General features: G+C 35.0%; 2 protein-coding genes across 3 annotated transcripts; both read right to left on the bottom strand.

Moving 5' to 3' along the window:
- Window positions 1-6,306: 6,306 nt before the first annotated feature.
- On the bottom strand, window positions 6,307-8,003 carry LOC105165292 (putative inactive patatin-like protein 9). The gene is made up of 2 exons (XM_011084258.3): window positions 6,711-8,003; window positions 6,307-6,623 (listed from the first exon to the last, which is right to left on the bottom strand). The coding sequence occupies exons 1-2, from the start codon at window positions 7,638-7,640 to the stop codon at window positions 6,417-6,419; spliced, it is 1,137 nt and encodes a 378-aa protein (XP_011082560.1). The 5' UTR covers window positions 7,641-8,003; the 3' UTR covers window positions 6,307-6,416.
- A 1,116-nt stretch (window positions 8,004-9,119) lies between these two features.
- Window positions 9,120-15,889, bottom strand: LOC105165293 (uncharacterized). Of its 2 annotated transcripts, none has more exons than XM_011084259.3 (18): window positions 15,737-15,889; window positions 14,802-14,950; window positions 13,621-13,814; window positions 13,444-13,523; window positions 13,205-13,297; window positions 12,819-12,942; window positions 12,501-12,559; window positions 12,349-12,414; window positions 11,829-11,899; window positions 11,639-11,735; window positions 11,053-11,127; window positions 10,841-10,939; window positions 10,542-10,685; window positions 10,430-10,459; window positions 10,259-10,318; window positions 9,931-10,008; window positions 9,691-9,815; window positions 9,120-9,600 (listed from the first exon to the last, which is right to left on the bottom strand). In XM_011084259.3, exons 2-17 carry the CDS (start codon window positions 14,918-14,920, stop codon window positions 9,735-9,737), a joined length of 1,470 nt encoding a protein of 489 aa, XP_011082561.1. In that variant the 5' UTR covers window positions 14,921-14,950; window positions 15,737-15,889; the 3' UTR covers window positions 9,120-9,600; window positions 9,691-9,734. The 2 variants fall into 2 exon arrangements, with proteins under 2 accessions (XP_011082561.1, XP_011082562.1); XM_011084260.3 differs by having other exon boundaries at window positions 9,735-9,815.
- Window positions 15,890-16,478: the final 589 nt, after the last annotated feature.

The raw sequence follows: 16,478 nt of genomic DNA, 5'->3' as shown, positions 1-16,478 counted from the left end.
GAACACATAAATCTTGTAACGGCTATTGTAACGGTTCTGGCCGTTACAAATAAGATGCATTTTTATTGTCCTTTCAATAATGTCAGCACACCCAATCCGTTAAAAAAATGTTAAAAAGGCAATGTATATTGTAACAACCATTTTTATAGTGAGGGCACTTTGGTATGTTTCTCATAAAACTAGATGAAAACTTAAAGGAGACTAACAGATTGAGCTAATTGATGGACGTGAAACTTTTTTAATCGTTCAACAATTAAAGCTTTATGTTTTGATTATAATCATATTATGATAATAATTATTGCCACATAAACCACCAACAATTCCAAAGAAAACATTAAAGTTTGTGAACTACCATACCATGCCAAGCATGCATTATTCTAACATTTGTAGACTTCATATGTTGTCTTATCCATCAATTGTTCTCCAATTAGGCAGGAAAAGAGTGTGTATAATGGTGCACCATCCTTTTGTTTTGATTATAATACTTTGAGATTCCTTTGTTTGGTAGATTGTTGCTAATTATTATGAAGCATGCAAGAGCTTAAATAATCTAGTTTAATTTAAATTAATTTATAATCTTAAACAAAGACAAAAGGTAGTTCAAAAATGCTTTGTTTGCATGGTGGGGGATAGGAGGGATTCTTGATACAATTAATTACTTTGGTCTTAATCAATTTAGGTTCCTTTATGTTGTCCCACCACAACATAATATTTTGCTACCTTTTCAATTATATTGTAATCTTGGGTCCTAAGCAAAAATGGTCTTGTTGTTTACGTGGTCCTCGTCCAAGGGAAGCATGCCATTATAATAATAATTATTTTTTAAGAAGCAATAATTACATTAAATTAAAGAATTATCGAAAATTATCCAACATATATGTTTTTTCTTTAAAAATTGTACCACATCCCACTATCGGAAGTATGACTTTTTTCGTCATGGCTAAGAGTAAAAAACCTGTGGCGAATAGTAACTGACGTTATTAATGTCAGGAATAATTTGTTTTATTTTTGTAGTTTTTGTAATTTTATTTTCTTAATATAAACTTGTTGTCTACTCCACACAATACTAAGGAATAAGCTCTAATCATACTCAGTTCCTCTAATTATAATTACAACCACATTTTTATAAATTTAGCATAGTTATAAAAATTTATCAACAAGCCCATTTTGTTAGTTTTCCTTAAATTTTCATTCAATTTTTATGATGAACTGCCTAATCTAATTTGAATTATAAATTATAGTTTTAAATAATTTTAAAAATTTTAAAAATATTTTTATGGACTATTTCTCTATAGATTATTTACTATACCCATTCTAAGATTTTTTTTAACATTTTCTCAATCAATTTTTTTAAAAACAATAATAATAAGGGTAAATTAGTAATTTTTGCATTATTGTCTAGAGACCACATAATTATTTTTTATTTAAAGATATTATTAATAACTTTTCAAATAATTGTAAATATTTACCAAAGAGAAATCATATATGCATGATGATGAGCTCGTGAAACGCGTGTTTGTGCAGTAGAAACGCAAAGTCGTGCGATTAGTTACTTTGAATGTTAAAATTGCTAATTGAGAAAGTGGGACACGACCACGAACAAGCAACCTCTCAAGTTGTCTTCACTTAGAAGCGTGTAATTAATTACCTTTTAATTCTCTTTATTGGAGGAATAAAACAAAGCCTTCTTTACTTAAATAAAGCAATTATGACAAGAAACCAACATGGAGAAAAAGCCTACTCACTAAACACCAACACCCAACAACCCCCCATCCATGCTTGCCTTTTCCCATTCTTAATATTAACAAAAATATTAAAAAAAAACCCAGCGACGACCTAATTACAACAACCGTTTGAACTGTTGTTAGGGCAGAATCTATTACGCTGATTCTTTTAGTACATAAGGGTCAGTTGTTGACTAACGATTGACTTTTACGTCTTGGGAGACACAAGTAGCTCTTATGAGAATACGGGCGTTAAATTATACATGTTGATGATAACGCAATTGCATAAATCAAATTCGCTCCAATATTGAGAAATTTTATTTTTACTCTGTATTCAAGTTCTATTATTAAATAAATAAAGCGGAAGGAAATCAGGTCATCTCACCCCAGCCCAGAAGAGAATTGTTTCGACACATTTCACTACTATCAAGAAAAACACATCACATCACACGTATGATAATTTTATTTTCTTTTTTAACCAATACTTTTTACGTATCACATCAACTATCATCATTACACTTTTATCTCAAATCCAATCATATACTTAAGACAAAAAATCTGGTCTCGACCAAAATCTTTTTATTTTTTATTTTTTTAATTAAGATGAGATGAAAACACAAGTAATCACTGAGCAACTCAGCTAGATTATCCTTAAACAAACAAGCATCACCCCGGAAGAAAACAACAACAAAACACACACACGAGAGAGGCAATTGGGCAAACCAACTGAGCCACAATCTTCATTGTTTCAAGAAAGCAACTCACATTTTTTCCTTTCCGTTGATTGGGGGTGGATTGGTGGTGGTGGGTTGGCTTTTTATGCACAACAATTAAATATTAACCAACTTTTTCTTTTTTTCCCAACAAATTTCTTTAAGATTTCATATAAATATAAATATATTATTTCAAAATTAATATCCTCTAGTTCTAATGATTATTCAACAATTAGTCCGCATTTCATCTACATTTATCGTTTATGGTGAATTAACGAAAATGTCTTTATAAATTATGAATTATAATTTTACTTACTTTTGAAATTCTTTAAATTTTTTTATAGACTAAATGGGCAACTGTTTTACAATTTTTCAATTTTTTCCATTCAGCCCGTTCATTTTTTTTCTTTTTATAATTTTTTAAAAAAATTAATAAAAAAATACAGTAAGGATATAGTGAAAAATTCCGGCCCTCCATCTAAAAATTACATAACTTCATCAAGCATTAGGATAATATTCGAACAATAAAAGGATATCTGTAATTAAACTTCAGAGAAGCTCCTTATAATTTACCAAAATAATAAACTCTATCGTAAAATATTTAATTCGAGCTATAACTACTATTCAAACGATGAATTTGTCAATACAACCCTATTAAATGTAAAAAGGACAAAACCCAATCGTCGTATTTATGCCCCAGTCCTTCCATTATAAGTAGGGTTTGTGTTTAAATCAATCGATCCCATTCTATTCATGTTGAACTAACAGCATGACATTCAATATTGTCTATTTAATCTCTTGATTTTAACGATCATCACATTTAATCATCGTCAATTTATCGTAGCCTAATAATTAGGTTTCACGATTTTAATTCTATTTTACCACTATATATTATATATACACACTAGAATTTAAGACCCTGGTGAAAAGTGAATTTAGTGTAGGGATAAGTGCACTTTTTTTCTTTGAGGTTGATGTAACTACACGCAGATTTTTGTGATTGAAAAAGTTACATTTAACACCCTTAATGTTTGCTTTCGTCTAACAAATACGTCATGTCGATATTAACAAAACAACTGAATGAAAATTGATATTTACCCTAAATTAACTTAGTATTGATTTATTGCAGGTCAAATATTTTATTTCGAACTAAACTACCTTTATAACGATGAAGATAAATCTCCTCATATGCATTAACACGTAAAGAAGTATGAGAGCAACTTGGTCATAAAAAAAATATTTGACCTATAATAAGACAATAATAAGTCAATCAAAGGTAAATGTGGAGTTTACGTGTAATTACACCAAACCTTAAGGGAGGAGAGTGTAATTATCCCTTTAATGTATGTACTTATGCATAAAATTTATTTATTTTCCATAAATATACATATATTTATAAGTACATTTATGTTTGTGCACCAATCAAATAATTGGGTTCCCAATATATTCTTTACATACACAAACAAATACATAAAACAAGTACAAAATAAAAATCATGAATTTTTGTGAGTTTTATTGTATTTATTTTCATGGTGTATGTATATATATATATGTACGTGGGGCAAACAACAGGATACAAATGAGGCTGAGTCCCAATCTTGTCGGCTTCAGGTGGTTTTGAGCAATGTATTTTGTCATTTTATGACAAGGGTGTTAGTCAACTAGTTGGAGTTGGACCCATAGTAATAATTAAAAAAGTTGTACCTAGTTACTGTTGGTAAATATAGTACTGGGAATATTAATTATTTAATCTTTTTAGTTTTTTATTTTTTAAAAATTTTAAAATTGAAAAAACTCGACATATTTAATCTTGTATTTTACGAGATTTCCATGGACCTAAAATTGACAAAATGTGATATATTTGGTCCTGTAAATTCCGTGAAGTAGAGGACTAAACGTGCCGAGCCTTCTCAATTTTGGGATTATTTTTGAAAATACTGTAAAATAAAGGACTAAAGGCATCGAGTTTTTAAAATTTCGAGATCGTTTTAAAATTTTTGTATAGTTTAAAGAATTAAATACGTTGAACGCCCTATTTTATAAGATTAAGAATGTAATTTTCGCATATAGTAAACTTGGGCAGGTTGGGTGGGAGTAAAATATATTTATAGTTGGGTGGTAGGGTACAAGGACCCAAGTATTTTTCATGGGCCAAATGTGTAATTTAAGATATTTTATGTTCTTTTTTAATTATTTTTTATTCAATTGTACTCCGATTTGATACAAATGACCAGTTATACCCTTATAGGACGAGCGACGATCTAACAAAATCAGACATAAATAATTCAAATGAGATCGGAGGTTGAGCACGATCTAACAGCAAACCAAGTTTGTCGTGATTTAATTATACAATATATACCTATAATGTCTTACCCTAATGGTTAAAGTAGAGGTTCCACGATCAAGTGATGAGATCGTGGGTTTGAAATCCCATCAAATATATTACATTATGTAAATTTATTATAACTTATTTCACAATTTTTAATTATAATAATGATGTATTACATAATTTATTAAAATATTAATGTAATAACATAATTACCACTTGTATTTACACAAAATGTATAAGGACAAAAAACGAATGATGGTATATTGAGGTAGTGAATGAATGAGTATAGCATTTAAGTTTACATGGTTGGTGATGGTGACAATGTGAGTGTGTCCACATCAACCAGGTTGGCTGAGGATGGGGCATTTGTTTTTGGCTATGTGAATTATTGTCTTACCTAGTCACACTAACATTATTAGCTTATATATATGTTCAACCAAAAAATTTCATTCTACCTAACTCATAAATTATATGTATTTTTTTGAATTTAATTTGCAGAACTGTATATATAAATAGGGGTAATATAGACAGAAACTTAACAACTCATGGGGTCTATGTATTTAATACCATAGAACAATCAATTGCCAACTCTATTCAACAAGTACAATCACTCTATCATCTACAATTCCTCTACACTATGAAAATAAAAATCTAAGGATGGAATTCCAATGGAGATGGGATGTTTGTAGTAAAACTATTGCATTCCTGCAAGCAAGACCCTCAAAATTTCAGAACCAAATTATTATTGACCAAATTATTTTTCGTACTTCTTTTACATGCTAATATATGTGAAAATGTATATCGTCACATTTATAAGGGTTGGTTATAAAATTATTGTTTGACGTGTAATAAGTCAATTGAAGATAGATATGAATTTTTAGTTAACTCATTTGTAAATACCAATAAATTTAATAAATTCTAATTAACGAAAAGATCTGTTTGTTACATAAAACAAATATTACGAATGCTAGATATAAATTTTCAAATTAAAAGAAATTTACGTGTAATATGACGTGAGGGCAGTGCACTGCAATGATCCCATTTTGTAAATGTATAGCAACTGGGTTTTGTGGGGTTGTAGAATTAAGATGTGTGAAGCCTAAAAGGCTGTTGGAAGTGGGGGAGAGTGGTTTGTGTAGCCCCTGGGATTGATCTCCGCCTTCTGTTTCTTCCTTTGTGCATCATTGCACATTTTTCTTTTTCCTTTTTTTAAAGTAAATTAATTCAATTTATTGGAATATTAATGATGTAATTTCTCATTTAGTATATGAAATTCTTTTTCAATAAATTTGTAGTTACTATAATTGAAAAATTGAAGGGAGATAGGAAGTTGAATGTTTTGTGCAATTAATGAGATGTGAGACAGAGCAATTAATCACTTACTTAAAATAATAAACATAATTGATTGTAGGTCAGAAAATAAGAGATTAGGGTGGCAATTAATTAATTAGAGGCTAAGCTGCAGTGAGTGAGGCTACTGGCATTTATTATTTAATTAATTAATTTAAATATATAATAAGTTGGTTGGGGGGGGGGGGGGTGGTGGTTAAAAGTTGACAATAGGGACAGTTAACTAAAGTAATCTGACATGGAAGCTAATTGAAAAAACTCAATTAGAAAAACACCCAAAAACACAGAACCAAACCCCAACTAACGCCCGTTAACAAGTGGACTAACGGCCGTTTCCTTGCACGGGCTCGGCGGCAGGCTGCTCCTCCCTGTCACCACCAGTCGTTGCACGAACCCACTCACCCTCTCTCCATTGCTCTCCGCCAGCAACCGCTTCCCGCCAAACGGCAGCGATTCTACTCCTTTCTCCGCCAGCACCTCCTCCGCTCTCTCCGCCGTGCCGTTGGCCTGCGGAGTAATGTTGTTAAGCTACTGATCGCATTCACATCACGGTATTAGTAGATTGTTTTTGTGATTGTAATGTAGTGAAATTACCTGAATTCTGACGTAATCGTTGGGGTTCCAGCAGAAGGCGTTGCCGAGCATTTGGTCGATGGTTTCGGAAACGCCGTCGAGGACAATGCCGATGGCTGATGCGGTCGAGAGGTCGCCGCTGCGGTTGAGCTTCATCCTCGACGGACTGCTCGATGGTCCATTGCCGATTGACAGCACCAGCAGATCATCTACAGAGGTTACAGACGGAAAATCTCGTTTGTTGTGCAGAACGTGAGTAACGGCGGCGGCGGTAGGGTTGTTCATTACGAGTCCGCCGTCCACTGCCAAGCAGGAGGTCTTTCCATCGGTGGAGGTCAGCTTATATGGCTTGAACATCGACGGCGTCGCCGACGTGGCTCGAATGACTTTCCAGAGCTCGAAGTCGAAGCTCGGCGTCTCGGAAGCGTCTGCTCGAGAGAAAACAAACGGCGCCGAGCTGTTCAAGTCGAAGCAGGGGACAAGGAGAGGCTTACACGTGTCCTTTAGGGTTAAAAACTTGCCGTCATCTCTCCGGAACGCCTCCTTCAACACTTTGTCCATGCCCTTGCCAGAAAACCTCATTCGCCGGCGGAAAACGCCGACACTTTTGAGTTTGAACAGCTCCATTTGATTTTCCGATAGGAACTTAACAGCGTCTCTTGCGGAGAAGAGCGGGCGCCCAGAGCCGTCATCAGCGACGAGCATTGCGGCGAGGAGGGCGCCGATTCCAGTGCCGACAACAATATCGAAAAAATCAGCGATTCGAGCGTTGGAATCGGCAGTTTTGGCTTGGATCTGGTCCTCCAGATGTACCAAGGCAGCTCCTGCAACAATGCCGGTAGTTCCACCACCGTCAATGCTCAAAACACGTGTTTTCTTACCTTCACAGTGGTACAGCCACTTCTGCTCCAGCTTGGAGAAAATCTCCAGCGTCACCTTGCTCAACTCCATTGACACGTCTCTGACTCCCACAACACCTCGTTCACGGAGAATACCTAAACAGCAAAAAAAGGTGCGGGGCCAATATCTTCAGGGCAATATGAAGAATTAGGAAGAGGGGTTCTGCAACAGAGTAGTAGAGTAGGAGTACATAGGCAGCTCCAGCTATAGGTAGGGGAGAGGATTACTGGGAGAAAATCCGTGAAAAAGCGAAATGTCACGCTTTATCACTGAAGCACATTAATGGCGTGGAAGTGCAAGGAAGAGCACGCAGCAAGTGTATAACTGCGCATTCTCTGTGCAGTGTGGGAGGGGGGAAGAAGAGTAAGGGAAAGGGCAGGTTACGTGTGCTCTATATATACGCGGCTGCTTTTTAGCTTAACGGGATTCTATATTTATATATATATAATAATTGGGAATGGGGTTGGGGGGTTAAGTGTAGTGTACTTACATTATGGTGTGCTGTGTTGTACTTGATTTCTTGGTTTTTTAATTTTTTTATTTTTTAATTTTTTGCGCTGTTTTGTTTTTATTCAATTAATTACACGCGTTTTTACTGTTTGGTATTTTTACTACCAAGACCAAGTGACTCCAGCCTCCAGGTACGGCGTTTGTTTTTCTGGGTATGCACGTGCCATCCTCCCACTTCCCCACTTTCAGAGGAAACCCCACCAAAATTATTTTATTATACACTTCATTTTAACTTACATTCCTTAAGAATTTTCTAATAGTATTAGGGTAAATCATAATCAACTTATTTAAAATTTATCATAATTATAAATACTTTATTCAATCGTTCGAAAAATATGTATAATAAATTATAATGGGCTATCTTGAAAATTTATAATAGTTATAAATACCTCACTAAAATTAATTTTCGTTCAACAAATATTCCTTTGTGACAACGCGTTATAAGAGTATTTGTTATACGATCGTTAATCCCAGAAAATATTTGTGATTTTTGAACAACAAAAATATATTTATAATTATGAAAAATCTCATTAGAGTTTGATGTAATTTATTCTATATTATTTTATAAAACTTTAAAAATGGGAAATAAGAGAAAAAAAAATAAATTCACTTAAATTGAGCAGCACAGGGAGTGTGAGTGTGAAAAAGCTTTTCAAATCAAAGCCATAAAATCACAAACTATAACAATGTAAATTGTGTCACTGTAACAAATCACAAACAAGGCAATGATAGAATCGTAAGCATCCCAAGAGAAGGTGCATCTAAAATATAGGCAGAAGGAAATTAGGTGAAACATTGCAAAATGTCATTTTCTTGGCCTCTTACTGTATCCGCTTACTTAGAGGTTTAGCATGACTTTGCCTTTCACAGTTTGGTAAAACAACACGCCTGACAAGATACAGCAGAACTGGCAACGATCCAAGCATACGAGCAGCCATGCAGATCTCAGCACATGTGTTAATTCCTTGCCCAATAATTCTTCCTTTCTGAAGCAGATTTATCACAAACATTGCAGAAAAGTAGAATCTAATAGTTGATGCATTTTCACATTTCATCTTCATTGTACCCAATGTCTAATACAATCATAACGATTGCAAAAAGATAATCTGTTACAGACCACCTATATCAGTTTTATCATACAAGTAAAACATTTTAAAGTCATCGCGAGCAGGGACTTCACTGATAAATACGTTCCTTGCACCTTAGGAGAGGCTCAGCACATCAGGAGTCGGTAAGTCATGTCCTCACAAACAAAATCAACTCAACTTGCAGTAATTTTCATTATGTAAAAGCTATGCTGGTAACTTTGTAAGTGCAAGCCAGTAGTTCTTTTAAACTCACATAAGCTTTCTTGGCGGCAGGCTACAATACTTTGATGTTGAGGTTCAAACATTATAATTGAAAAATGGTGCACCTGCCTCCTGCATTATATGCCTATTGTCCCAGGTTAGAGTTAGCAGCTCTTGTGTTCCCATGCAATGCTTACTTTCACCTCTCGTTCCTAGTAGGAGGAAACACAAAAATAGGGATTTCCATGTCAGAATATCATAAGTAAGAGAAACAGAAAACACAGGTAATCACATCAACTTACTATTTGCAGAATAGAGCATATCCAAGATTTATCATTTTCCTTACTCAAGAGGTTGGAGGTTTGGCCTTGTTGGCATACTTTCCGAATCTTTTGACAACCTCAGCATCAGATAATAAATCCCACACCTGGAAATAATTAGTCAAGATGGTATAATTCTTCATGTGCTTTTCATAAGAGAGGAGCAAATAGCACTTCTAGAAAGGGAAAAGGAAAACAATGAAAACAAGAAACCTCGCTCACCTCCAATTTTCCTTTGGAGCCTCCAATTGCTAGAGTAAAAGGGCAATCTTCGGAGAAGGAAATGGAAAAAACAGCTCCCTAACAATCATTATGCTATTATCAGTTCACAAGCAATTTAAAAATCATTCATTAATCTTTCACTATTATCATTCCTCCATGTCCATCCATCGACAGAAACGCAAGCAACCAAGGAAACTGCCCCTTAAAGCGTTAATAATCTCACATGCATATTAAAGAAGATATGCTCACACCTTGTGAACTATTATCAATGCCATATTCATCAATGGAATGTAAGTAAGCAATATAATACTAAAAAGTAACAACATACAGCTTTTGGATTTTTGGAAGCAATGCATGATGGCTGGTTCGATAGGTCCCAGAGCTTTATCTGCAGTGAAGGGAAGGGTCAAATGACAAAATCACCTGAACTTGTGTAGAAAACACATTAAGATGGATGCGACTAATAACTGAAAGAAACTGAAGAGAAATAGGAGATTACCATCTTATCCATGGAACCAGTAGCGAGAAGCTGCAATAAATTTACAGTCCCAAGTGAGCACAGAATATAGTATAAAACGTTCAAAGATAAGAGATGAGAAATAGATTCATACATTTGGGACTGAGCTATTATATGCAATAGTGCTAACTGCTTTGTCATGTGCATGGAGAGTGAAACTTGGCTTAGGTGGAGATGATAAATCAGAACTTGCAGTACGGATATCAAAACCAGTAACCATGCCGTTTTCCAGACTGACCTGAGAATACAATTAGAGCAACACCACTTGTTCAATACTTTACCCATGACACATGAAAATGTCTGCGCATTTGGGAACTTCCACTTTGATAGAGCTCCAGGTCTTGCTCATTCAGCAATAAATTAGTCAAAATTGACAAAAGGTAAAGCACAAACCACAAATGAATGCTCTGTGTGAGGATCCCACGCCAGGCTTTCAACATCAGCTGCAACTGACCATTTAAATCCACTATGTGAAGGTAACCTGCCATCTTTCTGTAATGACAATAAAATTTGCTATTTAATAGATTTAAGAGAAAGTAGATGTAGAAAACAAAGAAGGCGTGTCAAACTGTACAAGTAACAAGAGCAAGATGAAGGCCGAGTACCATAACAACAGAGTGATCAAAAGACCCACTGAGAAGAACTTGGGGTGCGAAATGATTCCAGGCAACTGCTTGGACCTGATGTATGCATAAATGATAGTTCTATCACATCACTGAAACACGGACTCACAGAGTCTTAAAAACATAAGTTACTGGGTAAACCAGATTTACACGTGTTGCTTTTGCAAACCTATTCAATGAAGATATATCTTTACGTGCCAGCTTACATACCAATTTCCCGTGTATTCTTGTAAACTTAATAGAAATGACTGATAAGTATATTTTTCAAAGCCTTATTGCATCTCTTCAATGTGAGATCTGGATCCATGCTATCGGCATGAAAGCCTGAATCTGAACAATTTTGTCTTATCTATGCCTCTAGCACAAGTCTACCACATACATCCTTCTTAGCTCAAGTCTAATCTCACATGAACGTAAAATTCAAAATTTTGTTATTGTGTGGGTGTTGGGGGGGGGGGGGGAATACATTTCGCACAATAATGAATAATCCAATTATATGATATGGATACAATATTTAGATGTAACTTCATGCAAGATACCACAGATCAGTCTCTCAAACAAATCTTACCTTGTCTGTATGGTTCTCCAGCGTTATATTACATGTTTCAGTTGCCACATCCCAAATCTTAACCAACTTGTCTGCACTTGCACTTGCGAGTATATTCCTGAGCAAAGTCATAATAGAAGCAAGAAGAGAGAACATTAATTTCAAAACCTCCTCTGAGCAATTTATAGAACATCTAAAGAATTCATTTTACCTGTACTCTTTGTTCCAATCAAGTCCAAGAACTGAATCAGTGTGACTACCGTCCTTGTATTTAACAGATCTCTATTTATAAAGAAAGAAAAAGAGCATGTAACAAGAAGAATATACATTGTAAACTTTCTGAGATATATTTCAACTTGCAATACTGGAAGTAGACAAAAGTTACATTATCATGTTATCAAGCAAATTACCAAGCATAGAAATCATTATTATCCATAATATCCTCAAGATGAATACTCTCTCAAACACCATAAGACACCCAAGCTCCCTTCTGAACCAAAATACACGACTCAAGAAACAAATGTCATTCATTCTGTAACAAGCTAAGTATGTAGTAAAATACAATGACTGTAATTATTAAGAAACCGGTGTCGATTGAGAAGCAGAAAACCCTAAATAAACACCCTAAATGCATGGAATGCTATACCGGAACAGCTTAGCTGCAAGGCATAAGACTAATATTAGGATTTTAACCAATGTTTACAACACAACTAAAAATTAGAGAAGCAAACCTTCTTTCCCTTTTTCTTCTTCTCAATAATGCCACCCAATGTAGCAGATGGCTGGACTTCATCCATCTGAAAGCATCAAATTTTGGAGATCAAAAGTTCATCTCATGCAGAAACAATCATCAAATAATAAAAAAAGGCCATAAACTACATACAATGTCAAGATCCCATATCTCAATTGCTGGCTCCATTGAGCCAACAGCAATGAAGTTGCCTATTGACAAGGAAATATCACTTAATGAGATCACATCATTCAAAAAAAGAAAACATTAAAGATCATGTAAACCACATTGAAATAACACACATCTGCAAGCATGCCACTGAATGTATCTTGGCCAATTTTTTCAATTATTATCCTCAAAGTACCAGTACCAGAAGGGGGGGGGGGGCAGAAAAGAGGAAAAAAACAACTTCTTAAGCTGTGTGAGAGACCACCTATCTGAAAAGTTCAGAGTAAACATGCATTAACTTACCTCTTTCTCCACCTTTAAGAGGACAATCAAGCCATGCTGTGCAAAGCGGAAATGCTGGGATGACAATATCGTGATGTACATACATATTTGAATCGCCATCTGTAGGGTCTTCCAATATCCAAACCTGTTAATCGAGATTGACTTCAAAAATCAACAACGGGCTAATATTGAAAAGAACCTTGAACTAAGGGAGTAGAACTCCTTATTTATGCTTACCTCAATTTGAATGTAAGAGAGTATTACTTCTTATTAGGGAGTTAGAACTCCCCGTTGTACATATCCTTTGTTTTTCATTTAATGTAGAAGGGATGGGGACCCCAAAAAGCTTGCCCTACCTTTTAGTGGTTTTGTTAAAAAATAAAAAGAATACATAAACAATTACATGCCTCCAGATGGCTGACATCATCCTCATTCCGAGCACAAACTATGACTGCGTCCTCTGGTTTTATAGTGATATCCTCTTCCTCTTCAGAGTCATCCTGAAAGAGTTAAAGTGATGAACCAATTCACAATAAAAGCTCAAAAGACAGAAGGTCAAGAAAGAACAAAGGCAGCCAACACTATAACAATACATCTGAAAAATGATAACTATATTGATGCCAATATATGGTATGACTCAACTCACTTCCTGATCCTTCAAATAAGGGTCCATGTCATTACTGGGATAATATAAGTTGGCAAGACCTGAGCCAAACAACTCGACACCTGATTGCCATAAAAAAATTTCATTCAAGTTAAGAAATTCTCCACGCACTAAGTGAAAGATGTGTATAGGAAGGAGTGAAACAGAAATGAAATATACCATCATCCTCTTCATCATAACGATCCATGTCTAGCTCTCTCAACGTGTCTGTCAAGCTGTCAGTTTCAGCCATTGAACTCTTGGAAGTTTTTCCAAGTGCATCAGCAGCAGATAATGCACGAGCAAGTTCATCATCTTGCTTGAGTGCATCAACATTCATATCTTCACTATTTTCCTCATTTTCAGTGCCCTCACTGCAATTACAAGCCAATTACACTTCAATAACTCTTAAAACAAAGAAGCAGTCCAGCTCTTCATTTCCATGATTGACCATTTCTCCATGCTTGGCCTTTTCCACTAATGTTCTCAAAGATGTAAACATTAAAAAGACCTAAACGGTTATTGTTTAACATTAAAAATAGGGTAAATTACAACAACCTCCCTGAGGTTTGATATAATTACGAATACCCCTCGTTGTTTGAAAAATTACCAATACCCCATTGATTTTAACGACTGTCTAACAATTAGCCAAATCCATTAGGTTTCCATCAATTTCTTGTAGTGAACGACCAAAATACCATTGTGGATTAAAAAATTATAATTTTATTTATTTTTTAAATTTTTTTGATTTTTTTAATGGACTAAATGGTAATTTTTTATAATTTTTAAAATTTTTCCATCCCCCCCTCTTAATTTTTTTACAAGTTTTTAAATTTTTTTAAAAATAAAAATATACTGTAAGTGCAAAGTTGATAATTTCATACATCCATCCAAGAATTACATAATTTCATCAAACATCAGAGGGGGTATTTGTAATTTTTTAAAGAACGAGGGGATATTCGTAATTATGCAAACATTAGAGGAGGTTGTTGTAATTTACCCTTAAAAATAACATGCTAGAGTGTTCGTGATAAAAATAATAAAATAAGAAAGGGTCTATAGAATGATTGAAAAATATAATAAGCTCATGGCAAACTGGCCAGAGTACCTGAGCATAAACATTTTGAAGTAATTTATTTGGCTTCTAAACTTCTATACTAAAATCTCAGAATATAGACAAGATGTTGAGAATAGAAGAGCACCTAGATTCTAATACTCAAACCAGAAAAGCGCAATAAGAAAATGCAGGCCCAGTAGTAGTGCTAATAATTAGAAATAGCATCCAAGGACACTATGCTAATGAGACTTGAAAAAGAGGTTGATAAAGAAGGAAGGAAAGTATAGGGAGACTAAAGTCTAACTTTATCTCCAAGACGCCACTCTTTAAGATCTCTTCAATTTCTTCTTTTGATGGAGGCTCAGCTGCAATAGGTACCGACTTTGAGGCCCCTTTTGGAACCCAAGAAACGGCTGCTATCATTCTCGACAATGACGCCTATCAATAGGAAAACTGAAAGAGAACCATAACTTAGCAAAGCAGGAAGAAAAAAGAATCATACTGAAACCTGTACATACTCAAACTGCTAGCATAGGCACAGGTCATGAAAATGCACACATTGCCCACTAAATTTTACCTCCTAAACAGAATACTTCATCAAACAAAAAAAACAATTCCCTTAAACTACTCTATTAATGCTCTACAAAGTATATATTTAGGCATACTTGCATTGTAACAACATAACATTTAATTATTTCATTAATCTAAACGAATATCAAAGGACTAGAGAATTTCACGAAATGCAAGCACAAAGTCGCACATAATGAAAATTCATTTGAAGATGTGAGGATAAATTAAAGAAAAGCTAAGCTGCAAAGATTGAAAAGAATTACAGAACCTAACAACATAACCCCTCAGTTCCGTCTATGTAAGTTCAGGAATTGCTCAAACAGGCCCAAAAAGAAAAGAAACAAAATAATATTAAACATGGTCCCATTCGCGAATAAAAGGCTTCGTTACTACGATCAATATCCTGAAATAAGCAACCCACCGAGTATTTTTTTCACAGACAAGTGCATAAAATTTTTTGATATGTTTTATAAACATGTGAGAAGATGAATTCGCAGAATTTCATATCAATAGCGCATATTATATGATCATCAGCGTATATGACAGATAATCATACCGTAGGAATGCCTGCATAAAGCAGATAAAACGTTTTCAACCAAGAATTACAATGAATAACACAATCAGTCAATTCACTTGCAGCAATAAATACAGGAAAAATCGAAAGATTACCTTCAAATTACGAGGTCTTGAGAGATTTCAGCCAGAAACTGGAGTGGCCAAGCTCAAAAGCGCGGGTTTAACCGAATCAGTGAGCAGCTGATCCTTAAACCCTAGAGGAGTTAATCACCGAAAGTTGAAATTGGGCCGGGTGCGTGTTTGTACTCCAAGGAGAAGCCCAGCCCAATAGTTCCCAAGCCCAAAATAAAAAAATATTGAAGCTTAAAGTTGGACAGTCACATGTCGGGCTAAAATAGTTGGTTTCCGAAGAAAGCCCAGCCCATTTGTAATTGGGTTAATACATTTTGGGCTGTTCTATTCGATAGCTTAAACACCCCGTTTAAACATATTCATACCGAATTTGCCATAGAAGGCCTCGATCTCAGACCTGGGGCGAGAAATGCTTTTGATTGAACGAAGCCAAGGGGCGAATGGGAAATGCTTTAGGGAACAACCAAGTACCATCCGACAGCCTTAAAGAGTGAAAGAAGCTGGTATTCATAAGCGGGACGACAGCTCAAAATCGCACATTTAGCTTCTCAATTACATTTAAGTCCCAAGGAGCAGGAACTGTCATTCTAACTCTTCTTGGGGGATTCCATCCAGAAACACAAAGTTTATGGGTGAGTGATATGGCTCATCATCATTTAGCTATTGCATTTATTTTTCTTGATGCTGGTCATATCTATAGAACTAATTTTGGGATTGGACACAACATCAAGGATCTTTTAGATGCACATATTCCTCCGGGCGG

Source organism: Sesamum indicum, linkage group LG6 (assembly GCF_026168435.1).
Source record: "Sesamum indicum cultivar Baizhima isolate 11 linkage group LG6, ASM2616843v1, whole genome shotgun sequence".
Taxonomy (NCBI): Eukaryota; Viridiplantae; Streptophyta; class Magnoliopsida; order Lamiales; family Pedaliaceae; genus Sesamum; species Sesamum indicum.
The sequence above is the reverse complement of the archived record's forward strand: the minus strand, read 5'-3'. Positions and strand labels throughout refer to the sequence as shown.

Coding starts and splice junctions, on each gene's coding strand:
- LOC105165292 (XM_011084258.3), bottom strand. CDS start 7,640: ATGGAGTTGAGCAAGGTGACGCTGGAGATTTTCTCCAAGCTGGAGCAG. Junction 6,624..6,710: donor ACGATTACGTCAGAATTCAG/GTAATTTCACTA, acceptor ATTACTCCGCAG/GCCAACGGCACGGCGGAGAG.
- LOC105165293 (XM_011084259.3), bottom strand. CDS start 14,920: ATGATAGCAGCCGTTTCTTGGGTTCCAAAAGGGGCCTCAAAGTCGGTA. Junction 13,298..13,443: donor CTTATTTGAAGGATCAGGAA/GTGAGTTGAGTC, acceptor TAACTCTTTCAG/GATGACTCTGAAGAGGAAGA. Junction 10,460..10,541: donor ATAATAGCTCAGTCCCAAAT/GTATGAATCTAT, acceptor AATTTATTGCAG/CTTCTCGCTACTGGTTCCAT.